Source organism: Hordeum vulgare, chromosome 7H (genome assembly GCF_904849725.1).
Source record: "Hordeum vulgare subsp. vulgare chromosome 7H, MorexV3_pseudomolecules_assembly, whole genome shotgun sequence".
In the NCBI taxonomy this organism is placed as follows: Eukaryota; Viridiplantae; Streptophyta; class Magnoliopsida; order Poales; family Poaceae; genus Hordeum; species Hordeum vulgare.
In genome coordinates this window covers 113,885,774-113,912,692 of record NC_058524.1, presented here as the reverse complement: position 1 = coordinate 113,912,692, position 26,919 = coordinate 113,885,774, and the positions used below count along the sequence as shown (strand labels likewise).

The window sequence follows — 26,919 nt, the reverse complement described above, 5'->3', positions numbered from 1 at the left end:
GTTCGTCAATGTGATGTACGCATGCATTTCGTGTGTCGTCATACGTGCTTAGGGAAAAGAACTTGCATGACATCTATTGTCCATCCCTCCCATGGCAGCGGGGTCCAATAGGAAACTACGGGATATTAAGGTTCTCCTTTTAATAAAGAACTGGACCAATGCATTAGCACTTGGTGAACACATGAACTCCTCAAACTATGGTCATCACCGGGAGTGGTTCCGGTTATTGTCACTACGGGGTTGCCGGATCATAACACATAGTAGGTAACTACAACTTGCAAGATCGGATCTAAAACACACATATATTGGTGACAACATAATAATTTCAGATCTGAAATCATGGCACTCGGGCCCTAGTGACAAGCATTAGGCATGGCAAAGTAGTAGCAACATCAATCTCAGAACATAGTGGATACTAGGGATCAATCCCCATCAAAACTACCTCGATTACATGATAGATCTCATCCTACTCATCACCGTCCAGCGAGCCTACGAATAGATTACTCACGAGCGACGAAGAGCTTCATGGAATTGGAGAGGGAAGAAGGTTGATGATGACGATGGCGAAGATTTCCCCTCTCCGGAGCCCAAGACGGACTCCAGATCTGCCCTCCAGATGAAGAACATGTGGTGGCGGCTCCATGAAAACTTCTCTTTTTTTTCTGGGACGAAAGGGGTCTTATAGAGCTGGAATTGGGGGCGGAAGAGCCGTGTGGGCCCCACAAGCCTGCCCACCACCACCAGGGGGGTGGTGGCAGAGCCAGGGCTTGTGGCCCACTGGCCCACCCCCTGAGGTGGAACTTGGCCCACTCCCCGTAAATTTTCAGGACGTTTGGAGAACTTTGATTTCTGCACAAAAATAATACCAAGGCAATTCTGCTGAAAACAGCGTCAGTCCATGTTAGTTCCATTCAAATCATGCAAAATAGAGTCCAAAACAAGGGCAAAAGAGTTTGGAAAAGTAGATACGAAGGAGACGTATCAGAAGGTCAGTGAGGAGGTTAGAACATTTCCTAGACTTTACCATGACGTCGTCCATGCAAGCCTCCATGTTTCGACTGATCTGCTCTTTCAAGCATTTCTGGATCTTGTGCTGGAAAGTAGCGCCGGTGTTCTTATGACCGAATGGCATAGTGATGTAGGAGAAACACCCGAATGGGGTGATGAAGGTCTTTTTTATTTCGTCGGGGCCATACATTCGGATCTGGTGGTACCCGGAGTACGCATTTAGTAACAACATGCATTCACATCCGACGATAATATTTACTATGTGATCTATGCGGCGTAGAGGAAAGTGATCCTTTGGGCAGGCCCGATTGAGGTGCTTGAAGTCAATACACATGTGGAGTGAGTTGTTCTTCTTGGGCACCATGACAACATTCGCGAGCCATTCGGAGTGGTATACCTCATGGATGAAATCGACAGCTAGGAGCCGAGCAATCTGCTCGCCAATCGCCTTGTGCTTCTTGACGGAGGAACGATGCAAATGCTCCTTGACGGGCTTTACTTTGGGGTCGACTCGGAGTCGATGCTCAGCCAGCTCCCTGGGAACACCCGGTATCTCCAACGTATCTATAATATTTTATTGTTCCATGCTATTATGTTATCATTTTAGAACACTTTTTAGGCACTTATCTATCAATTTATATTAGTTTTTAGCACTAACCTATTAACCTAGTGCCCAGTGCGAGTTGGTGTTTTATGCATGTTTTTTCACTTCTCTAGTCCCACTACCAAAGAAAGTCCAATTGACCTCAAACTTTTTGTAAATTTTTTCTGGACCAAAACAATACCGTAGAGCATCGGAAGAAGGCAGGAGGGCGCACGAGCCTCCCACAAGCCAACAGGGAGCGGCCTAGGGGACGTCCTGATGGCTTGTGGCCGCCTCGTGGCTCTCTCGACCCCGTTCTCTTGCCTATAAATTCTTATTTACCCTAAAAACTTCTAAGGAGGTCCTGAAACACTTTTTACACCGCCACAAGTCTCTGTTCCGACGGTATGCCAACTAGAGCTTAGTTCCGGCACTCCATTGGAGCAGGGATCGATCATAGAGGGCTTCTTCATCAACCTTGTTGCCCTCGTGATGATGTGTGAGTATTTCACCACACACCTACGGGTCCATCGCACTACCTAGATAGCACATCTCTCTCTCTTTGATCTTCAATACAATGATCATCGCATCTTCACTTTGATCCATATGATGTAACTCTTTTGTATGACGCGTTTGTTGGGATCCAATGAATTATGGGTTAATGTTCAGATTATTCATGATAAATATCTGAGTATCCTTTGATATATAATATGTTTCTTATGTGCATGATTATGGCAGCTTCGTAATTCTCTCCGATTTATTGAAATAGTTTGACCAACTAGATTGATATTTCTTTGATGAGAGAGGTGCGTTGTAGTAGGTTCAACCTGGCGAGTTTCTATATCCGAGTGATAGAAGGGGACACGTTGCGTCTTTGTGTTTGTGCTACATAGAGTAAAACGATGGGTTTTTTAGGGTATAGGGGTTTAGGGTTTAGGGTACTCAGCATTAGCTATGTGTGTTTAGGGCACCTTCGATGAATTGTGAGTTGATGTTCAGATTATTCAAAATAAATATCTGATTATCCTTCGATACATTAGCTATGTGTGTTCCATGCATTCCCTCGTCACCATAGGTTGTTGCGCTCGATTGTTTCTCTCCGTTTTTTTCCTTTTTCGTTTGATGATGTTTTTCTCTTCGGCTTTCTTTGTTTTTTCCCTTGTTTCTTTGGTTTTCTTTTTTCTTTGTTATGTTTCCGGTTTTCTTTATATTTTAAACTTTTTTATACTGGTTTTCTTTTTTTTTCTTGGGGTTTTTTGGTTTCTTCACTTTTATGTTTCTTTGTTCTTTTTGCATGTTCGACATACTTTTACTTTTTCGTACATGTTGTATTTCTTATACATATAAACCATTTTTATACACGTCTATTTTTCTTCGAATAAATGTTCAACATTTGTATAAAAACATGATTTGAATCTAGTTTTTAGATATGTTTTAAACTTCTTATCGAATACATGTTGGAATATCAAATGATAAAAACATTTTTTAAACTATGCAAACAGTTTGTATATTGTACAAATCTTATTTGAAAATCTCAAGAACACATCTTTGAAACCTGTGAATATTGTGCAGTACATTTTTTTGGATATATGATACATTTTAATTGAATCACACTTTTTTACACTGCATAAACCATTTTTTCCAAATGTCATATACATTATTTTGAAATGTATCACATTTTCTAATTGCCACAAATATTTTTATACACAGGATTACATATTTTATACACATGATTATAATTTGTAATTTTTTCATTGATGTTATACTTTTTTGCATACATCAAAAAATATTATATATATATGTCTAACATTTTTCAAATGCAAGGTCAATATTTCTAAAAGGTTATGTAAATCTTTTTTAATATATATAGAATACTAAAAAAATAAAATTCAATAACTAATAAGAAAGAGAAAAATAAAAAATTAGTCGTGAGGTCAAAACGACGCGATAAGTGGTAACAGGTCCAGCCTAGTCCGCGCTCCCTACAGAGGAGGCGAGGCGGAATCTTATATTTACCGTTCGCTGCGAAGAGTTGTCGGGCAAACACACAAGGGAGCGAGGCGAGGAATTTGAATGGGCTGGCCCATTAGTGCCTTTTACTAATCCTGGTTTAGGAACCTTCTAGAGCTTCTAGTTGTTGTTTTTTTGGTTTTGGGAACCTTTTAAAAGTTCACCAAAACTGGAAAAAACCGATTGGGAACTTCTTGGAGTTCCAAAAATTGGTTGGACGATCTAGCTGGAACTGGGCTGGCTCATCTGTCATTGGTAGCATCGCTAGCCCTGTGGAACCCCTCACAATTCGCTGCAACGAGTGACGAAGAGGGTTTTTCGTGAATGACGTAGGTTTTTCTAATCTATAATGACCATAAAAATTGATTACGATGTCATAAATCTAGGACACTTATTAGCATCTACATATCATGTTTTTTGGGGGTGGTCGCTCAACGGCGTGGAGGGGGGGGGGGGGGGGGTGCTGGCCCCGCTCACCCCTGTCTCCGCCCCTGCCATCTGGTTTGATTGTCTACCTCACCTCTATCGATGAAGTCGACACCAGGCAACGGATTCCTACGAAGAGTATAGTAGGACGAATTTAATTTATTTGTGAAAAAAATTCCTAAAATTAATGAAGACATCATATCTGCTTCTATTTAATGCATCGGGTTGGATGCCCACCTCACCCAAAACTGATCGATTTGGCCCACGAATGCCCCTATGCAAGAAACAAGAGAGCTTTATTTGACCCATTTTGTGTCAAATAGCGACCCGACACACACAGTGACACCTGTCTGGCCGGCCCATAGTGTAGCGATCGTGTTTGAACTGTAGCACAATAATTTGATAATCGAAAAAGAGAAAAGCAGCGCGTCCTAGGTAGGATTCAAACTATAGACATGTTGACCAGAAGGAGAGTAGGTAAACCAATCGACCAAACAAGCGTTCATGACTAAACAGGAGTGGGTAAGATTAAGAATAAAGTCAAACGCGGAATCAAAGCATTTTTTTATCTTTTCCTCGAAAATTCTGAAATGTGAGTAATGTTTACAAACCTACAAATTGCCTGAATAACTCAACAAACTTTAAAATGCAAACTTTTTGAAAGAAGCATGATTTTTTTGACAAATATCTTTAAAAAACCTGAACATTTTTCAAATGCAGACATTTTGTTATTTTTGAAAAACATTATTTGATAACAAGAACATTTTTCAAAATTCTGAATGATTTCTCAAAGTCGCTGGACATTTTTGAAATTTATGAAAAAAACAGTTTTCAGAAAATTTGTTAATTTCATTCACTCTTTTGTAATTTGTAACAAAATTTGTAAACACAGACATTTTTTAAATTTGTGAACAATTTTTGAAACACGGGATTTTGTTTAAAAAAATAGTAAATTTCGAAAATAAGGAATATTTTTGTAAATGGAAAGTTTTTGAAACTACAAATAAAATTTGAAAATCAAATAATTTTCAAACCGGTGACCAATTTGGGATAAAAGGAAGATTTTTTGAAACAGCAAGTTTACGTAATTTCTTGGAATTGTGAAAAAATTTTATAAACGCAAACAAGTTTTGAAACATGACCTTTCTTGATAAAATGGAACAAAGTTCTGAAAGATGTGCACAAAATTTTCAAATCTGAATATTTATTAACAAATAAGAACAAAATTCAAAGTTCTGAGTATTTTTTTAAAAATGCTCACATTTCCGAAATAGTGAATGAAAACTGAAAATATGAACAAATTTTGAAATACCGAACAGAATTTTGAAATAAGGAACAAAATTTTAATTTATGTAAAAATATGAAAAAATAAAGGAAACGGAAATAAGGAAAGAAAAAACTTTAAATGGAAAAAGGGAGAAAAAGAAACAACAAAAAGAAAAAAGAAAAAAAGAAAAAGTTGGTTTAGGAACCTCCTAGAAGGTTCCCAAAATTGGAAAAGACCTGCTGGAACATCCTAGAAGGTTCCCAAAACCGGAAATGCCGAACTCGTTAACATGCCGGATCAGTTGAACGGTCGCTCGCCATCTCCTGTGCGATAGGTCTTCAATACGACGCAAAATGCGGCGAATATGGAGAATAATTGGTTGATGACAACATTTGGCATTACCAATAATTTGCAAGCCAGCATTTGGCAAGATAAAAACATTGCCAAAATTTGGCAACTTTTTGTGAGATTGACAAGCAAATTTGATAACCAACCAATCACTAGCCAAGATTTGGCATTCGCCAAATATTGGCATGCCAACTTTTGACATCGAACCAATTATGCTCATGGTTTTCCAAGAAACAATCTTGTTTGTCCTCCACATTTACGATTAATGTTTTTTTTTACAAGAAAAACTTTCAGTCCATTAATCTTCAGATATAGATGTACAACGGGCATCAGGAATAATAAAATTACATTCAGATTAGTAGACCACCTAGCGATGATTACAAACACTAAAGCGAGTCGAAGGTACGTCACCGTCTGACGCCCCTCCCTCATTGAAATCGGATAAAAAATGTTTTAGTAGACAGTCAGAGAGTCATTGTGCTAAGCCTCCATACGACCAGCGCGCCAGAATAACAGCCATTGCTGATGAAGAATAGAGTAGATTGGAAGGATCCAACCTGAAGAGACACGAACGTAGACAAATGATGACTATATTCGAATAGATTCAGCAAAGACAAATCTGCCGGAGACACACCTCCGCACGTCCGCCGATGATATGCTAGACAAACCATGTACTTGGTAATGACTCTTGTGCTTCCATGGCAGAGCACAACTGAAAAAAAAATCTCCTTTTCATGAACAAAGAAAAACGTGTTACTATATAGACCACTCTCACCCATATTGCACCCACCAACAACTGATTAAAGAGCTATAACTTTTTTTTGTTAGGACAGATGAATTAATCTCCGATACACATCAACAACTCATCCAAGACACAGTATCATCATGTGTTCTCTAAGATTGGAAACATGAAATAATCAAGTTTGCATCCACGGGACCACGAGTCGAGAAGACACCAGTGACAACTTTCACAAGATGGTGCCGAGCCAGAATGGTTTCTTCTAATGGTGACAGCATGGGCTACAACTAGAAACGCAAATGGAATGACCTAAACAGTTGCATGCGTGAACGCTGCGGCGCGCTTTAAAACCTCCTAAGCTCCGGCACCTTCACCACCGTCACTACGCGGGCGCTTCAGAAACATGGTCATCTCACCACCCCAAGTCAACAAGCACCTCAAACGCTCGTTCCAGCTTGTCGTGAACAACTTCCTCGTCGTCATCGCCGCACCGCTCACAGCCATCGTCCTTCTCCGTGAAGCCGTGCAGCTCAGACCGGAGGAGATCTTCTCCCGGCTCCATGGCTTGCGGCAGGTTCACGTCTTCTTGGCAGTCTTTCTTCCGTTCGCTTTGGCCACCTTCTACCTCATGAGTCGCCCTCGCAGTGTGTACCTCGTCGACTACTCTTGTTGCAGGCCAAAATCTAATTGCCGCGTCTCCATAGGATCCATGGTCGAGAACGTCCGCTTCTTGCCGTACCTTGACGATGGCGGTGTCCAATTCATGACGCGCATGGTCAAGCGCTCTGGCCTCGGTGACCAGACCTACTTCCACCCTTCGATGCACTATAACCCCCCGCGATGCTGCTTAAGTGGAAGCCGCGACGAGGCGGAACAGGTGATCTTTGCAGCCGTCGACGATCTGTTCGCCAAGCCGGGCATAAGTCCTGATGCGATCGACATAGTCATCACCAACTGCAGTGTCTTCTGCCCGACCCCGAGCTTGGCTGACATCATCGTGAACAAATATAAACTCAGAGCGGACATTCGAAGCGTGCACATATCTGGGATGGGGTGCAGCGCGGGGGTGATCGCCTTGGAGGTCGCGAGGAACCTCCTGCAGGCGGCGCCGCGGGGCGCGCGCGCCTTGATGGTGTCCACGGAGACCACCTCTCTCCTCAACTATACCGGCAAGAACCGGGCGATGCTGCTCCCAGCCGCCCTGTTCCGCATGGGCGCGGCCGCGGTGCTGCTGTCAACGTCCAGGTCCCTGTCCCGCTTCCGGCTCACGCACATCGTGCGAACGCTCACCGCCGCGCAGGACAGAGCTTACATGTGCTTGTCCATGAAAGAGGACGACGAGGGAGAAACAGGAGCATACCTGTCGAAGGACCTTGTGCCAGTCGCCGGCGAAGCACTCACGGCTAACATCATGGCAATAGGGCCCCTCGTCCTCCCGCCCTCCGAAAAGCTGCTCTTTGCGATATCGTTCATTGCGCGGAAGGTGCTGAGGAGGAAGATCGAGCTATATGTCCCTGATTTCCGCACGGCCTTCGAGCATTTCTGCATCCATTCTGGTGGCAGGGCAGTGATCGACGCGGTTCAAACTAGCTTATGTTTATCAGATGAGGACGTTGAGCCATCACGGATGACGCTTCACCGATTCGGAAACACGTCCAGCAGTTCACTATGGTACGAGCTTGCATACATCGAGGCCAAGAGGCGGACGCGCAAGGGCGATCGGGTGTGGATGGTCGGGTTTGGTTCTGGTTTCAAGTGCAACAGCGCCGTGTGGCATTGCATCAGGTCACCCAGCAGCGCGACTGTTGGTGCGCCATGGGCTGATTCTGTTCATTTGTATCCGCTGAACATCTCGGAAGTTGGTTAAAAGGTCTGTGCACGTATAAGTGCGACCCAATTCGTACAATGCTATTATTGATTTCTTGTTGCAACAACGAACAGTGTTTTTACACTCGTTGCATGATAGGACAAAATAACTACATGAATTGAATGAGCTTCCAAACAGAAATAAATCATGTTTGTGGACAAGTACAGCAATGCATAAAACACATCCAAACATGTATCTGAACTTATAGAGTTATGGTTTTTGCCTAACATATCAATGGCGGAATCATGGATCTATCGATTAATATATTAAACATGTGTTTGGTTGGGGAACAAAGTAGAATGGAGTGTCATGATTTCACTTCGCTAGAATGAGTCGGTTCCATTCATATGTTTGATTTGGGCAAATAGCTGAAATGGAACAGTTCATTTTAGTGTTTTTTTTGAAACGGAGGCAACAAATTTTGCCTCATTCATTAATTAGGAAGAAGAGAGTTGTCAAGTTAATTTGTGAAAAATTGGGTGAAAACCGACATTACCATGCTCAAAAGCACAACCCCAACCACATGGAAACTACTCCCAAGCCGTGGAGCTATGGAACCGAAGCCCCCAACACATTACTATTGGAACTCGCAACATCTGAGTCCCTATGTCATAGAAAAAAACTGAATGACTCAATGCAACTTGAGGAAAACACATTGGCACACACAACCGAGCACACATCTACAACTCAGAAAGCCGAGAGCCATCCATCATGGAACCATTTGTGCGTCCGCTCTACCGCTATCCTTGTTGCTTTTGCTCCTGCAAGATTTCTCTTTCAGGATGGTTAGAGACACCCTTCTTGTGCTTCTCCCTCAAAGCTTTTTCCTCCAAAAGGCATCCAATCCTCTTTTCAGAATTTTTAGAGTCCAAGTTGGCAAGGAATTCACAAATCTTGGTGGCTAAAAGGACCCTGGATTAGGCACCAACACTCCGGCCACAACAATTTCACCAAGCCATAGGAACCACACCTCCAAAGGGTTCAAGCAATCACGTGTTAGCCATGCCTGGACCATCACTCTTCACATATAGATATTGTGGCTCGCTATGCTCCAACAAAGGTGGAGAGGACGTCGAGGCAACCGTCGTCGCCCCAAGCGAGACCGCCTTTGGGAGAACCATCGATATAGGCGAATAGGGTTCCACACTTTACAACTTCAACTCAGGCATACTATGTAACACCGAGCCACACCCTAGATGACGACTTCACTCCCAGAGTCGCTTGGCATGACAGGTAGCAACGACGTGCAAAGAGTGGCACGAGGGGAGAAACATCCATACATGCATGCTTCCTGCTCATCCGTAGAATCAACCTCTAGCTCGAGCACCAGGGACACAGGAGGCACAACCGAGGGCTACCGAGAGCAACCTCTGAGCATGCCATTGTCGCAACGACCTCAACTTGCTCCTCCATGAGAAGAGACGAGCCCAGAACATGTGTCGCATCCTCAAGTTGCACCACAAAAGCTAGGACCTCAGACGAGCAACTAGCCACATCACTCTCGATGAAATCATGAGCAGCAGCAACCTTCCCAACAGAACCTGTAGCAATCATCTCACGCAACTGGGGCGAGGAGCCCAGCTGGCCAACAACAGCTTCCATGCATGCCCTCTAAGTATCCCCCGACCAGAGTTGTCCACTCCTAGAAAGCAGTCGTCATGCCATGAAAGGGTCGGACCACCTCGTCCAAATGAGAGAAAATCAAGGCATGCGTCTCAGAGCGCAACACTTCCATCTGAGTCGCAAGGAGTGGCTCGAGCAATCCCAAATCAGGAACAATAGAATCGTTGGGATCCCCTCGAGTCGTAGGGGCAAGAACCAAGGCCCAGGTGCATTGATGTGCATGCGGAGATCCATGAGACAAGCGGTTGATGTCGCAACAAGCCCGGCAGTCCGACATGTCCCTCGAACGACTCGAAGAAGCCGTAGGAGAGCGGGGACGGAGGCGAGGACCTTCTTCAGTGGGCTGACACGATGGACAACCACATTCACGATGGCCTGGGAGGCCACATGCCACGCTTCTGATAGGACCATGACAGTGTGTAACGAGATGCTCAGATGCCAAGCAACAAAAACCGAGGCCGTAGGTTCTTCGCTTGAAGGCGAGGGAGCTCGCAGTCTCCTTCCTCTGCGGTGGCGGCAGCGGCAGTGGCGATGGCAAGTCCTGTCGCGCACGGTCAGGCCCCCACCTTCACCCATGGCTGCTCCTGTGACATCCTCAGATTATGCTACAGTAACCCCTTGTAATTAAGCTACACTACTATGGGGACTAAGCTAATCCATTTTGCTAATCAAGTTATGATCACGGTTGGAATCAAACTCTGATTCAAATTCTTTTGCAATTCAAATTCATTTTAAAAATGGATTTAAAAGTTTTGCAAACTTCAAAATAAAAATCATGCTTAGGTTGCAAATAATGCCTATGTTATTATAAAATTGCAACCAACATTTTTTGAATAAATTTGGTACCTTCAAACTAATTAAAACTAAGTCCATTTCAATTATATATTGCCCTTTTAAATTTTGGTATTTTCAAAATAGATTCAAATGGCCCCCAAACATTTTGTGGCAGTTTCCAAAAATGCAATGGGATTAATGGGCCTTGTGCTATATTTTTACAAAGTTGTCTTTGTTACTAAAATAAATAAAACACAAATAAAATTAAAGGAAAAGCAGAAAGGAAAACAACAACGACAAAAGAAATAAAACATCCACCCCACTAGGTCGGCCCCAACCAGCCCACCTACTCCAAGCGACACCCACCTCCGGGTATTTAACCCCCCTCCCACTATCCCTAGCCATAACCGGCTTCCCTCCCATCACTCCCTCACCCCTCACCCATCTCCCCCCTCCCGCGGATGCCTCCTCTCCCGTGTCGGCCGATCCGATTCCCGTCGGATGCCACCGCCGAACGACGCCGATGACCTCCTCAGCTCCACCTCGCCCCTCCCCGCGCCTCTGCTCCATCTACAACGCAAGTGAGCCTCGGGCTCCTCCCCCTCCATTCCCCTTCACCCCACTCGGGCCACCGCGGCCACCGCGCCACCCCTCGCTCTGGCGAGCCCCCTCCTCCGGCGAGAAGAGACCCGACGTCGTGCGCGTGTTGGGGAACGTTGCATGGGAAACAAAAAATTTCCTACGCACATGCAATACCTATCCATGGTGATGATCATCTACGAGAGAGGAGAGTGAATCTACATACCCTTGTAGATCACTAAGTGGAAGCATATATAACGCGGTTGATGTAGTGGAATATTTTCGCGATTCAAATCACAGTCCGTCCCGCGATCTCATCACGATCCGTCCTGCGATCCCATCACAATCCATCCCGATCTAGTGCTGAAAGGACGACACCTCTGCGTTCAGCACACGTACAGCTCGATGACGACCCCCGACTTCTTGATCCAGCAAGAGGGGCGGAGAGATAGATGAGTTCTCCAGCATGGCGGTGTGGTGGTGAACTAATCCAGCAGGGCTTCGCCTAAGCACCGCCGAACTAGACTAGAGGAGAAACAGATCTAGAGAGAAGTAGCGGGAGCACGTGGCAATTGGGGTTAGCCCTCACCTCTAAAAGCTCTAGTATATATAGGAGGAGGAGGGGAGAGGAGGCAGCCTTGGCCTCCACTCGAAGGAGGTTCGGCTGGCCCACAAGGTAGGAATCCACCTCCCACACGGGAGGTGGAATCCTATTATGACTCCTTCCTAATTTGGCTCTTTTTTGCCTTTTTCCTTTATCCTTTTCGCATGGGCCCTTGAGAGAGACTTAGGCTAGCCCACCAAGGGCTGATCCACCTCCTCTCATAGCCCATGAGCCTCTTGGGTCGTCACACCCCTCCCGGTGGTCCCCCAGTACCCTCCGGGCACTCCCAGTACACTACCGATAAGCCGAAACTTTTTCGGTGACCAAAACAGGACTTCCTATATATCAATCTTTACCTCCGGACCATTCCGGAGCTCCTCGTGGCGTCCAGGATCTCATCCGGGACTCGGAACAACCTTCGGTCACCAACACCTATAACTAAACTATACCGAAACGTCACCGAACCTTCAGTGTGCAGACCCTGCGGGTTCGAGAACTATGCAGACATGACCTGAGACACTCTCCAGTCAATAACAAATAGCGGGAATTGGATGTCCATATTGGCTCCTACATATTCTACGAAGATATCTATCGATTGAAACTCTATGTCAAGGATTCAATTAATCTCGTACGATGTTCCCTTTGTCCTTCGATATGTTACCAGCCCGAGATTCGATCGTCGGTATCTCCATACCTAGTTTAATCTCGTTACCGGCAAGTCTCTTTACTCGTTCCGTAATACAAGATCCCCTGACTAACTCCTTAGTCACATTTCTTGCAAGGCTTGTTGTGATGATGTATTACTGAGTGGGCCCCGAGATACCTCTTCGTCAAACGGTGTGACAAATGCCAGTCTTGATCCATGCCAACCCAACAGATACCTTTGGAGATACCTGTAGAGCACCTTTATAGTCATCCAGTAATGTTGTGACGTTTGATACACACAAGGTATTCTTCCGGTGTCTGAGAGTTGCACGATCTCATGGTCATAGGAACAGATACATTGACATGCAGAAAACAATAGCAATAAACTCACACGATCATATCCTACGTTTATAGTTTGGGTCTTGTCCATCACATCATTCTTCAAATGATGTGATCCCGTTATCAACTCACAATACTTGTCTATGGCCAGGACACCTTGACCATCTTTGATCAACAAGCTAGTCAACTAGAGGCTCACTAGGGATAGTGTCTTGTCTATGTATCCACACATGTATTTGAGTTTCCAATCAATACAATTCTAGCATGGATAATAAAAGATTATCATGAACAAGAAAATATAATAATAACCAATTTATTATTGTCTATAGGACATATTTAAAACAGCGCCCCCTCCCCCGGCCGCGCACGCACCCCCCTCCATGCTGGCCGTCGCTGCAGCTCGCCGCGCCCGCTCACCGCTACCGCACCCCTTTGGGCGCCCCGCGCGCTACCCCATGCTCCCCTTGTCGCGTCATCACCACCCCTCCCCCACCGTCGGCCACCTTTGTTGTGCTCTGTCGCCGCCGTTACACCGCAGTCATCGTGGCCCCTAGCCCCGGCCTCGCATCGGCCCCGCTGCCCCCGGGTGTGCATCGCCCCGCCATGGCCTCCCCGCGGCCATTGCGTGGCCCGATCTGGTTAGTGGGATTAACCCCCACTAACCCCCCCCCCTCACACCAAATGAAAGAAGGGGCCCACACCGCTAAACGTTAATTATAAATATATATATATATAGATATATGTAAAATAAGAATAATAAAATATAAAAACTAAACAAAAACAATTAATTAATTAACCTAATTAGAGTAATTAGATAATTTAAACACTCTGTTAAGTTAATGTGTGAATGGGAGGTGGGTCCCACCCTAAATTAATGTGATTAATGTTAATGAAACTTAATTTAAAATGTAACTATGACAAGAGGGGCCCACTGGCTAGTTTGACCAGTCAACTAAGACGGTTGGCTAGTGATGTGAGCATGCCATCATACTGATGTTATATTTTAATTATTAAATTAAATTAATTATATTTATTTTTAGAATATTAATACAACATCAAAAACTAATACAAAATAATCCATAATCCGGATGAAAATAATTTGTACATGAAAGTTGATAAGAAAAACGAGACGAACCTGGATACGATGTCCGTTCGTTTGCCACGTACCCGTAGCATAGCGAACATCGAACTTTTCCAATGTTTTCGCATGCCCGGTAGTAGCCAAAGACCCGGGAAATGCCATCACATATTTTTCCGATCCATCCATGACATGTAGTACCGCGTTAGCTCATACCTAGCGCTGCATATAGCCATGTCATGATTTGTGGTGCATTTGATTGCCCTGTTATTTATTGTGTTTCCCCTACGTTACTTCCTTTCCGGTAGACTCCGAGACCGATGATGATCCGGTGATCGACTACTTCACGGTCGAGGATAGGTATTTGTCTGTAGAGCTACTAGGCAGGCAACCCCCCCTTGATCATCCCTATATCGCCTATTCTCTCTCCCTCATGCTTGCATTAGATTTTGCTACTGTTGTAGATAGCACCTATTCTGATGCATTGCCTGTTTTTGATGAACTGCTACTTTAATCTACCGCACTTTAAACTGTTTAGTATAGGTGGATCACTGATCCCCTTTGACCCCCCTTAGTCTAGTTGCCCTTGCTTTGTCATCAAGTCTCGATCATCTGATCGACGATCCAAGACCCGTCACATCACTCACACCCCCTTAGTTGTATGACTCTACAGAGCTACCATCGAGTACTGAGGGTGACACCTCGTTACGTACTCTGATGTTAGCGTTGTAGTGTAGTTGACCGACGGTGGTTCTCGGAGGGTGATTCCTGCTTCACCACCTCTGATAACGACTCTATTGTACAACCCATCAAGCGTGGTCCATCGAGGGTGATTCCTCCCTGGCTAACTTGGCGATTACATCGTGCGGAATCCATCGAGGGTGGTACCTCGGATCCCATTGATGTTACAGCCACACAGTTACTCGACCTTGCTACTCAGAACATGAAAGGTGTGTGTTGTGGGTGGATTCCCACGTGCATGTGACGAGGTGTGGACGAGTATTCTGGGCCCTTGCCACACATCCTCGAGACGGGGCGGCGGGACCACATATTGTGGATTGCTCATCGTCGCCGCAGTGTTAATTAAAATTCTAAGGGGATTTGGGTATTTTCATCTGAGTTGTTCGGGAGACCTTTTCGCACTAACCTTCACATGGGAGAAGGTATGGGTACTCGACATCATGGTATCAGCCGAAGCTCTTCAGACGTCAGCAATGGAGCGGCGCGTGCCCGAGTGGCCCAGATAAGCATCGTTCTTGTATAAGAGGTGCCAGGACTAACATCGGCCGCCCACGCATCATGCAGGTGCGCAAAGGGTGATGGGCCCATGACCCCTACGCGCTTAGGACTTAGACCGGCGGGCTAGCGTTTCTGTTGAACCTAGGTAGGGCTGCGACGTGTAGATTGTCTGAGGCCATGCATGACCTAGGAAAGTGTGTCCAACCAGAGTTTATGAAGCGTGTTGGGTACCGTGGTGCACCCCTGAAGGGATGAAAATTAACTATTCGGATAGCTGTGTCCACGGTTACATGATGACTTGGAGTTGTGCCCCAATCTTATACAACTTCAACTGTTACTTAACTGGAATGTTTTCTCCGAGATTGCTTTCTCACAGGGAGTCGAGGAAGAATCTTTGGGCGTCACCTTAATTAATATCACTACAGGAATTAGCTCCTTTGTCGTCTGCCATCACAGACGGCAAAGAGTAAATCACAGACAGCAAAGAGTAATACACAAACGGCAAAGAATCCCACTGTTGGCAAAAAATTTGCGTCAGCCTACGACGACATTGTAGCTTCTTTGCCATCTGCCTCACCGAAGCGGACGGCAAAGAGCTTTGCCATCAGCTTTTCATAAGAGAAGTCGGCAAATATGTCGAGACGACAACCGACACGCGTTGCCTCCGTTAGGGGCTAACGAAGGCTTTGCCGTCTGCCTCCCCCTCTTCTTTGCCGTCTGCCTCCACCTCCCCCCCCCACTCTTTGTCATCTGCCTCCACCTCCTCCCCCCTCCACTCTTTGTCGTCTGCCTACCCCTCCTCCCCCTCCTCCATGCCCTCTTCTTTGTCGTCTGCCCCCCTAGAAGCAGACGACAAAGATACTATATGGCCAGCTGCTGCTGCCTAGGTTGCACAGCTGGGCGCCATGTGGCACCTTTGCCGTCGGTCAGCTGATGGCAAAGGCCTTTGCCATCTGCTGGCAGACGGCAAAGAGCCCATATTGTCACAGTTTTGTTTTTTTGTTTATTTCACAACACATATACATATACATAGCACATATATAGGTTACAAAACATATACATATACATAGCACATATAATTCATAGCAAATATATAGGTCATAACACATATTCATAGCACAAAGTTTCATCCATATTCATAGCACATATATAGGTCACAACACATATACATATAGTTCCACATATACTGTTCATCCATATATACATATACATATAATTCCACATTATTCATCAACTCAAATGAAAACTAGAACTAAAGCACTCCATCAATGCCAGCTTCCATGCATGTAGTACATCCAATCTGCAAAATGGGAATAAGAAAGTCAGAAAAAGAACAACAACAACATATATATGACAAATAAGCTAAATTGAAGAAGAAAGAGAAGAAGAAAGAAGAGAACAAGGAGAAGAAAAACAAGAAGGAGGAGGAGGAGGAGGAGGAGGAGGGGAAGGAGAAGGAGGAGGAGAAGAAGAAAAAAGAAGAAGGAGAAGAAGGAGGAGAAGAAGGAGGAGAGAAGAGGAAGGAGAAGAAGGAGGGCTCCTTCTTCTTGTTCTCCCCCTTCTCCTTGTTCTTCTTTTCTTCTCCTCCTCATTCTTCTTCTTCTCCTTCTCTTTATCCTTCTCTTCTTCTTCTCTTCTTCTTCTTCTTCTTCTTCCTTCTTTTCATTTCTCCTCTTCTCCTCTTCTTGGAGCTAAATTAGCTAACTATGTCTTTTTGCAGCTAAATGGGCTAATTATGTTATTCTAGACGAAAACAAGCTAAGTATATAATATTAATGAGCTAACCAAGGTTCTTATGCCATTTTGAGCTTATTATGTCTTTTAGGAGCTTAATTAGTCATTTTATTTAGCTAACCAAGGTTCTTATGATGTTTTTACCTAACTAAGCTAATTATGTCATTTTGCATGATAATTGGCTAAGTATGTCTTTGTTGGGGAAAATAAGCTAAATTGAAGAAGAAGAGGAGAAGAAGGAGGGAAGAAGAAGGAGAATAAGGAGGGCTCCTTCTCCTCCTTCTCCTTCTCCTCTTCTTCTTCTCCTCCTCCTTCTTCTCCTTCTCCTTCTCTTCTCTTTCTCTTCTTCTTTTTGTTCTTCCTTTTCATTTCACCTCTTCTCCTCTTCTTGGAGCTAAATTAGCTAACTATGTCTTTTTGGAGCTAAATGGGCTAATTATGTCATTATAGAGGAAAACAAGCTAAGTATATAATATTAATGAGCTAAGCAAGGTTCTTATGCCATTTTGAGCTTATAATGTCTTTTTGGAGCTAAATTGGCTAATTATGTCATTGTTGGGGACATTAAGGCAAGGAGAATATGAAAGAGGAGAAGAAAGAGGTGGAGGAGAAGAAGAAGAAGAAATAAATAAGAAGGAGGAGAAGGGGGGGACGAGAAGGACTAGAAGGTCCTTGGCCTTCTCCTCCTTCTCCTCCTCCTCCTCCTCCTCCTCCTCCTCCTTCTTCTCTTCTTCTTCTTCTTCTTTCTTTTCATTTTTCCTATTTCTTCTCCTCTTCTCCTCTTCTTGGATCTAAATTAGATAACTATGTATTTTTGGAGCTAAATGGGCTAATTATCCCATTTTAGAGGAAAACAAGCTAAGTATATAATATTAATGAGCTAACCAAGGTTCTTATGCCATTTTGAGGTTATTATGCCATTTTGGAGCTAAATGGGCTAATTATGTCATTGTTGGGGAAATTAAGGCAAGGAGAATATGAAAGAGGAGAAGGAAGAGGAGGAGGAGGAGAAGAAGAAGAAATAAATAAGAAGGAGGAGGAGGAGAAGGACTAGAAGGTCCTTGGCCTTCTCCTCCTTCTCCTCCTCCTCCTTCTCCGTCTTCTCTTCTTCTTCTTCTTCTTCTTCTTCTTCTTTATTTTCATTTTTCCTATTTGTTCTCCTCTTCTCCTATTCTTGGAGCTAAATTAGCTAACTATGTCTTTTTGGAGCTAAATGGGCTAATTATCCCATTTTAGAGGAAAACAAGCTAAGTATATAATATTAATGAGCTAACAAAGGTTCTTATGCCATTTTGACGTTATTATGGTATTTTGGAACTAAATGGGCTAATTATGTCATTGGTGGGGAAATTAAGGCAAGGAGAATATGAAAGAGGAGAAGAAAGAGTAGGAGGAGGAGAAGAAGAAGAAATAAAGGAGGAGAAGGAGGAGGAGGAGGAGAAGGACTAGAAGGTCCTTGGCCTTCTCCTCCTCCTCCTCCTCCTTCTCCTTCTTCTCTTCTTCTTCTCCTCCTCCTCCTTCTTCTCCTTCTCCTTCTGTTCTCTTTCTCTTCTTCTTTTTGCACTTCCTTTTCATTTCTCCTCTTCTCCTCTTCTTGGACGTAAATTAGCTAACTATGTCTTTTTGGAGCTAAATGGGCTAATTGTCCCATTTTAGAGGAAAACAAGCTAACTATATAATATTAATGATCTAACCAAGGTTCTTGTGCCATTTTGAGCTTATAATGTCTTTTTGGAGCTAAATGGGCTAATTATGTCATTGTTGGGGAAATTAAGGCACGGAGAATATGAAGGAGGAGAAGAAAGAGGAGGAGGAGAAGAAGAAGAAGAAATAAAGAAGAAGGAGGAGAAGGAGGAGGTGGAGGATAAGGACTAGAAGGTCCTTGGCCTTCTGCTCCTTCTCCTCCTCCTCCTCCTCCTTCCCCGTCTTCTCTTCTTCTTCTTCTTCTTCTTCTTCTTCTTCTTTCTTTTCATTTTTCCTATTTCTTCTCCTCTTCTTGGAGCTCAATTAGCTAACTATGTCTTTTTGGAGCTATATGGGCTAATTATCCCATTTTAGAGGAAAACAAGCTAAGTATATAATATTAATGAGCTAACCAAGGTTCTTATGCCATTTTGAGGTTATTATGGCATTTTGGAGCTAAATGGGCTAATTATGTCATTGTTGGGGAAATTAAGGCAAGGAGAATATGAAAGAGGAGAAGAAAGAGGAGGAGGAGAATAAGAAGAAATAAAGAAGGAGGAGAAGGAGGAGGAGGAGGAGAAGGATTAGAAGGTCCTTGGCCTTCTCCTATTTCTCCTCCTCCTCCTTCTCCTCCTTCTCCTTCTTCTCTTCTTCTTCTTCTTCTTTCTTTTCATTTTTCCTATTTATTCTCCTCTTTCCTCTTCTTGGAGCTAAATTAGCTAACTATGTCTTTTTGGAGCTAAATGGGCTAATTATCCCATTTTAGAGGAAAACAAGCTAAGTATATAATATTAATGAGCTAACCAAGGTTCTTATGCCATTTTGAGGTTATTATGCCATTTTGGAGCTAAATGGGCTAATTATGTCATTGTTGGGGAAATTAAGGCAAGGAGAATATGAAAGAGGAGAAGAAAGAGGAGGAGGAGGAGAAGAAGAAGAAATAAAGAAGGAGGAGAAGGAGGAGGAGGAGGAGAAGGACTAGAAGGTCCTTGGCCTTCTCCTCCTCCTCCTCCTCGTTCTCCTTCTTCTCTTCTTCTTCTCCTCCTCCTTCTTCTCCTTCTCCTTCTCTTCTCTTTCTCTTCTTCTTTTTGTTCTTCCTTTTGATTTCTCCTCTTCTCCTCTTCTTGGAGCTAAATTAGGTAACTATGTGTTTTTGGAGCTAAATGGGATAATTATCCCATTTTAGAGGAAAACAAGCTAAGTATATAATATTAATGAGCTAAGCAAGGTTCTTATGCCATTTTGAGCTTATAATGTCTTCTTGGAGCTAAATGGGCTAATTATGTCATTGTTGGGGAAATTAAGGTAAGGAGAATATGAAAGAGGAGAAGAAAGAGGAGGAGGAGGAGAAGAAGAAGAAATAAAGAAGGAGGAGAAGGAGGAGGAGGAGGAGAAGGACTAGAAGGTCCTTGGCCTTCTCCTCCTTCTCCTCCTCCTCCTTCTCCGTCTTGTCTTCTTCTTCTTCTTCTTCTTCTTCTTCTTTCTTTTCATTTTTCCTATTTCTTCTCCTCTTCTCCTCTTCTTGGAGCTCAATTAGCTAACTATGTCTTTTTGGAGCTATATGGGCTAATTATCCCATTTTAGAGGAAAACAAGCTAAGTATATAATATTAATGAGCTAACCAAGGTTCTTATGCCATTTTGAGGTTATTATGGCATTTTGGAGCTAAATGGGCTAATTATGTCATTGTTGGGGAAATTAAGGCAAGGAGAATATGAAAGAGGAGAAGAGAAGCTTACCGTAGTGGTCATCAAGGAGGAGAAACACCTGGAGAAGGGTCGTGCGATGCCGCTCGGAAGTTATTCTGCAGAATAGATATTTTTCAATGTCTCAGTTAGCATGATGACACTCAATTATTAATACTAGTTTATAATGAAACTCACCGTGTCAATCGAAGAGAAGACGGTCATCGGCGGAAGGACTTGACCGCTCTTCTCGCACAGACCGTGAAGAGTGGGTCGTATTAGTTAGTAATGAAACAGACATTATACACATGATTTGGCTAATGTGAAAAAAAACTTACCACAAAAAGCTCGTACAGGGCCCGTTGACCCTCCTCATTCCGGGCCCTCTCCTCATCAATCAATCGTGTCGTGGTCTGTTCCCTCTCATCAAGATCAGCCTCAAGAGCAGCCTGACTTGCCAATCTCTCTTTCTCAAGAGCAGCCTGGTTTGCCAATCTCTCTTTCTCAAGAGCAGCTTGGTTTGCCAATCTCTCTTTCTGAAGAGAAGCCTGAAACACCATTCCTCGTTACCACAGTAATGATATATGGTGACACACATAATGAAATGGATGAAAGTTTTCTTAGTCCGTACAACTAACCTCGATGGCAATATCTACTGGCCGTGGACGATGCGTTATCTCAGGATAGCTGCTCGACTGGCACGCCTTGATCTCCGACAGAGTGAGTGGACAACATATTATCCCATCTCCAATGGCTATCGAGCCATGGGGCCTCCCGCCACGAGATATCATCACCAGCTCTGGATCCAAAGGTTCCTGGCTAGGGTTAAAGTCATCCCCTTTCGTAGCCTTCCCCGTGTCCCTGTATGTCACGAACTTGTGGTGGGATGATATGTTGGTGAAGTTATTTGGATCATCCAGGTCAGACTCAGAGAATGCCTTCGCCTTCTTGTACGAGGCAATATGGGCCATCCCATAAAGGTCGTACAAGTGTGGCATCTCCGTCTTATTGTGATGCGCCTAAAAGAGAGGAACAAAATATTAGCATGAAGAATGAATTGCATGAATCATGAAGCAAATCACATACCCAGTTTCGTCAGAACTGAAGTAAGTTGGCGCTGCCTTGATGGTGTGGCACACCAACCATTTGGCTACGCCGATCCTTCGCATTCTCGTGGACGGCTCGCCAGCTGCCTGTGCACCACTCATCAACCAACGCCTCCCAACAATCCATCTTATCCGCACACCATCTCGGGGGCACCTGTAAGTTATTAGAAATAATTTTGAGCGCTACGCCTATGAATGAAATCAAGAAAACTACGTAGAAGGACTTAAGAATAGGTAATTACCTTCATGTATTGCTCCTTCTTCAGAAACTTTTCGTGGCAATCCTTCTTCTGCTTCTTAATACCACGTGTGGCGTAGTAGTCTCGAATAGCCTGCGGCCGAGCCTCGTGGCGTAAGTTCTGTAGTAACCGCCGACACTTGGCCTCGAGAACCTTGGCTGCCTCCTCCTCATATACATCCTCACACCTATAGAAGGTCTGCAATCAAACGTGAAAACACCGATTAGTACAATAATTAGCTATATTGTTAATTTTAGATTGTGTAAAAGGATAATTTACCCAAAAGCTCTTGATCACCATCTCGGCCCTCGTGTGGCACAAGACACCATCTATAATCTCCTCCGATGGGGCCTGCGCAGCCTGGTAGTGCTCCCAGGAAAATCCTAATGTAGGAACCTGACCCTCACCAGGCAACGTGACAAACCCCGGGAAATTTGTCCGGCAAAGCACACCAAGGACAGAGTTCGGCCTGCGGACTCCACGAGGGTGTGCCCATCCCCTGCAGTATGATAAGGTCAACGCATTAGATATTTGAACAAACTTGAAGGCAAAAGCTAAGAAAAGAGTAAATGTACTTACCTATCTCCTTCAGGTTTAATCACCGGCCTCTGCTCGCAGGTCGCCGGCACGACTGGGAGACGTGTACTACCACGCTTGTACACGGTGGCCCGGTCCACCTGCACATCGCCCTCACTATCCGTAAACTCATCCCCGCCATCCCTGCCCCCTGAGCCACCCGGACCCTCGGTTCAATCCGACAACTCGGTCCGATCCGGCCAGGTATCCCATCCGGGCCTCTCCACGTCGGGTGAAGCCTCCGGAACCGTAGTCTCGTGGGCCGAATGCACCTCGACCCGAGGATGATCGTGGACCGGAGTCTCATGGGACGAATGCCCGTCAACACCAGGATCCTGGACCGGAGTCCCCATAGCCTCCTCCGCAAACGGGTCGACCATAGTAGTCCTATGCTTGGGTGAATGAGCTGGTGGTGGTGGCGAGGACGGCTCAACAGTCCTCCTGGATCTTCTGCGGCCACCACCTCTCCTTGCACCCTTCCCCTTCGTCCCTACCTGACCAGCACCTCTCCAGGTGGGCAATGCCGACAACGAAGAAGAACCCACGGGTGGTGTCGACAGACTGTCTGCCAAGGCTCTACGGAGAGATAGGGGTGGAAGGGAAGTACCACCCCTCATGCGGGGCGGATCGGAAGAACCCGTCGAGCGCTCTGGACCAGCGCCCACCATCTTTCAACACCTGGTGACCTGCCATGATAAAGATTAAAAGAAATTAGTACAACATAAAAAAATTGAATAACTCACATGAATAATAATATGTACATGAATAATAAAGATTAAAATATATATAATTTAAGTTGTGTATCTTACAAACTAATAATCATCATCAATAAATGCATCATCATCATCACTATCATGCATGTCTTCATGAATGACGTGCTCGTTGGGTTCAACGGCGTGAAGTTGTGAAAGGCCTTTCTTTAATCGTTGAGGCATTGACAGGTCATCCGCATCAGTAACCTCTACGAGTTACATGTCTTCTGGTTCCGGCTCAGGGGTGGAGTCGGATTCATTGTCGCTGTCTACTTCCATGTTCTTGGGTGAAGCACGGCGGTTCTTGAAACGTTTCTTGGAAAGACGTGTTTCTTGGAAGAATTCTCCATCATATGTGTCTGGGTTAATGTGAGGTTCATAATCCTTTTCATTTGGGAGAGGTGGTCTGACATGTGGTGGCACTTCATAAACAACATACCAAACTTCCAGATCCTTATCCGTTTGGCATGCCCACGGTAGATAGAAAACTTGGGTCACCTGTTGAGCCGTAATATAGACATCGGGAACATCTAAATGGGTGTTTGGATTGATTTCTACTAGTCCTATATGTTCATGAGTCCTTCTAGTCTCCTTCGGCTGGAACCAATAATATTTGAAGACTACGACGTTCGGTGGGTTTTCACCATAGAATTGAAGTTCATAAATTGCTTCAACTCTTCCATAATAGTCGATAACACCTTCACCGATAGCAGAGACACCACAATTTGTAGATTTCCGGTCGGGCATAGATAGCTCTTTGCCCAAGGAACGAAAGAGATACCCGTTGATGTTGTATTTCTCAAATGAACGGACCTTATAGTCAAAACCATTAGCGACTTGTCTCAATTCGGCGTCCATAGACTCTGAATTAGCCTACAAGTTTAATACGAAACGATTGTTGCATTAGCCGCAAGTTAGACCAAGAAATGAAATGGTCCATTAGTGATAATTACCGTTTGTTTGAACCAAGAGATGAAACCGGGATAGCCGCCTCCTGTCTTTGACAGAAGCTCATACTCTTCGACGGAATCATTTTTGATCACCGCTCCATCCGAGAATTTGGCGACGTAACGGTTGTTTGAAATATCCGGGAATAAGAGCAGTTCAAAGGAATTATAAGTTACAGGAAAATGTGCCGAGAACTCACTCGATGTACGGCCGCACTTCTGTTAGGTTGTTGAAGATATACAACGAAATGTTTCGCCAGTCTTCAACATCCAACGTTATTGGTTTCGAAGCACCGGCCGGTGCGAGCTTCCCTTTGAATAGGTTGAGGTTGGACCCACCTTTTTTAGGGTCTGCATCATTGTGCCGAGGCTTCAGATTATGCAAATGATGATTTTTGGCTTCGTAGTGTGCTGTCACAAAGTTTGCCACCTCCTCAGTAATGAATGCCTCAACCATCGATGTTTCAATTCTACGCTTATTTTTACATTTAGCTCGAAGGGTCTTCTACATCCTCTCAGTTGCATAGCACCAACGATCTTGCACGGGCCCACTGATACGTCTCAAACGTATCTATAATTTTTGATGGTTTCACGATGTTATCTTGTCTTCTTTGGTTGTCTTATGAACCTTTTATATCTTTTTTGGGACTAACTTATTAATTCAGTGCCAAGTGCCAGTTCCTATTTTTTCTGTGTTTTTGACTCTTTTCAGATCTGATTTTGGAACGGAGTCCAAAATGAAGAAAAACCTTGAAATGATTTTTCCCCGAACGGAAGAAGATCAGGGGGCCTTTGGGCCAAGCCAGGTGGGCTCTAGGGAGCCCACAAGCCCCCACTCCGCCACCAGGGGGGAGGCGGCAGTGGGCAGGCTTGTGGCCTCCCTGGCCGCCCCCTGACCAAGATCCTTGGCCTATATATTCCCAAATATTCTGCAAAAAATAAGGGGAGCCTCTAAAATACTTTTCCGCCGTCGCAAGCTTCCGTTTCCGCGACATCTCATCTGGAGACCCTTCCCGGCGCCCTGCCGGAGGGGACTTTGGAGTTGGAGGGCTTCTTCTTCATCATCATCGCCCCTACAATGACTCGTGAGTAGTTCACTTCAGACCTATGGGTCCGTAGTTAGTAGCTAGATGGCTTCTTCTCTCTCTTGGATCTTCAATACAAAGTTCTCCATGATCTTCATGGAGATCTATCCGATGTAATCTTCTTTGGCGGTGTGTTTGTCGAGATCCGATGAATTGTGGATTTCTGATCAGATTATCTATGATATATATGTTGGAAATATGCCCTAGAGGCAATAATAAATTAGTTATTATTATATTTCTTTGTTCATGATAATCTTTTATTATCCATGCTATAATTGTATTGATTGGAAACACAGTGCATGTGTGGATACATAGACAAAACACTGTCCCTAGTAAGCCTCTAGTTGACTAGCTCGTTGATCAAAGATGGTCAAGGTTTCCTGACCATAGGCAAGTGTTGTCACTTGATAACGGGATCACATCATTAGGAGAATCATGTGATGGACTAGACCCAAACTAATAGACGTAGCATGTTGATCGTGTCATTTTGTTGCTACTATTTTCTGCGTGTCAAGTATTTGTTCCTATGACCATGAGATCATATAACTCACTGACACCGGAGGAATGCTTTGTGTGTATCAAACGTCGCAACGTAACTGGGTGACTATAAAGATGCTCTACAGATATCTCCGAAGGTGTTCGTTGAGTTAGTATGGATCGAGACTGGGATTTGTCACTCCGTGTGACGGAGAGGTATCTCGGGGCCCACTCGGTAATACAACATCACACACAAGCCTTGCAAGCAATGTGACTTAGTGTAAGTTGCGGGATCTTGTATTACGGAACGGGTAAAGAGACTTGCCGGTAAACGAGATTGAAATAGGTATGCGGATACTGACGATCGAATCTCGGGCAAGTAACATACCGAAGGACAAAGGGAATGACATACGGGATTATATGAATCCTTGACACTGAGGTTCAACCGATAAGATCTTCATAGAATATGTAGGATACAATATGGGCATCCAGGTCCCGCTATTGGATATTGACCGAGGAGTCACTCGGGTCATATCTGCATACTTCTCGAACCCGCAGGGTCTGCACACTTAAGGTTCGACGTTGTTTTATGCGTATTTGAGTTATATGGTTGGTTACCGAATGTTGTTCGGAGTCCCGGATGAGATCACAGACGTCACGAGGGTTTCTGGAATGGTCCGGAAACGAAGATTGATATATAGGATGACCTCATTTGATTACCGGAAGGTTTTCGGAGTTACCGGGAATGACGAATGGGTTCCGGGTGTTCACCGGGAGGGGGCAACCCACCCCGGGGAAGCCCATAGGCATTGGGGGTGGCACACCAGCACTTAGTGGGCTGGTGGGACAGCCCAAGAAGGCCCTATGCGCCATAGGAAGAAAATCAAAGAGAAAAAGAAAAAAAGAGGAGGTCGGAAAAAGGGGAAGGACTCCTCCTTCCAAACCTAGTTGGATTCGGTTTGGAAGGGGAGGACTCCCCCCCTTGGCTTGGCCGACCCCCTTGGGGCCTCTTGAGCCCCAAGGCAGGGCTCCCCCTCTTGCCCCTATATATACAGAGGTTTTAGGGCTGATTTGAGACAACTTTGCCACGGCAGCCCGACCACATATCTCCACGGTTTTACCTCTAGATCGCGTTTCTGCGGAGCTCGGGCGAAGCCCTGCTGAGATTAGATCACCACCAACCTCCGGAGCGCCGTCACGCTGCCGGAGAACTCATCTACCTCTCCGTCTTTCTTGCTGGATCAAGAAGGCCGAGATCATCGTCGAGCTGTACGTGTGCTGAACGCGGAGGTGCCGTCCGTTCGGCACTAGATCGTGGGACGGATCGCGGGGCGGATCGAGGGACGTGAGGACGTTCCACTACATCAACCGTGTTTCTTAACGCTTCTGCTGTGCGATCTACAAGGGTACGTAGATCGAATATGCCCTCTCGTAGATGGACATCGCCATGATAGGTCTTCGTGCGCGTAGGAAATTTTTTGTTTCCCATGCGACGTTCCCCAACAA

At 44.7% G+C, this 26,919-nt stretch overlaps 1 protein-coding gene across 1 annotated transcript; it reads left to right on the top strand.

The window, feature by feature from the left end:
• The first annotated feature begins 6,783 nt into the window (after positions 1 to 6,783).
• Positions 6,784 to 8,248, top strand: LOC123412608 (3-ketoacyl-CoA synthase 5-like). Its single transcript, XM_045105561.1, has one exon. The coding sequence runs from the start codon at positions 6,785 to 6,787 to the stop codon at positions 8,246 to 8,248; it is 1,464 nt and encodes a 487-aa protein (XP_044961496.1). The 5' UTR covers position 6,784.
• The last annotated feature ends 18,671 nt before the right edge of the window (positions 8,249 to 26,919 follow it).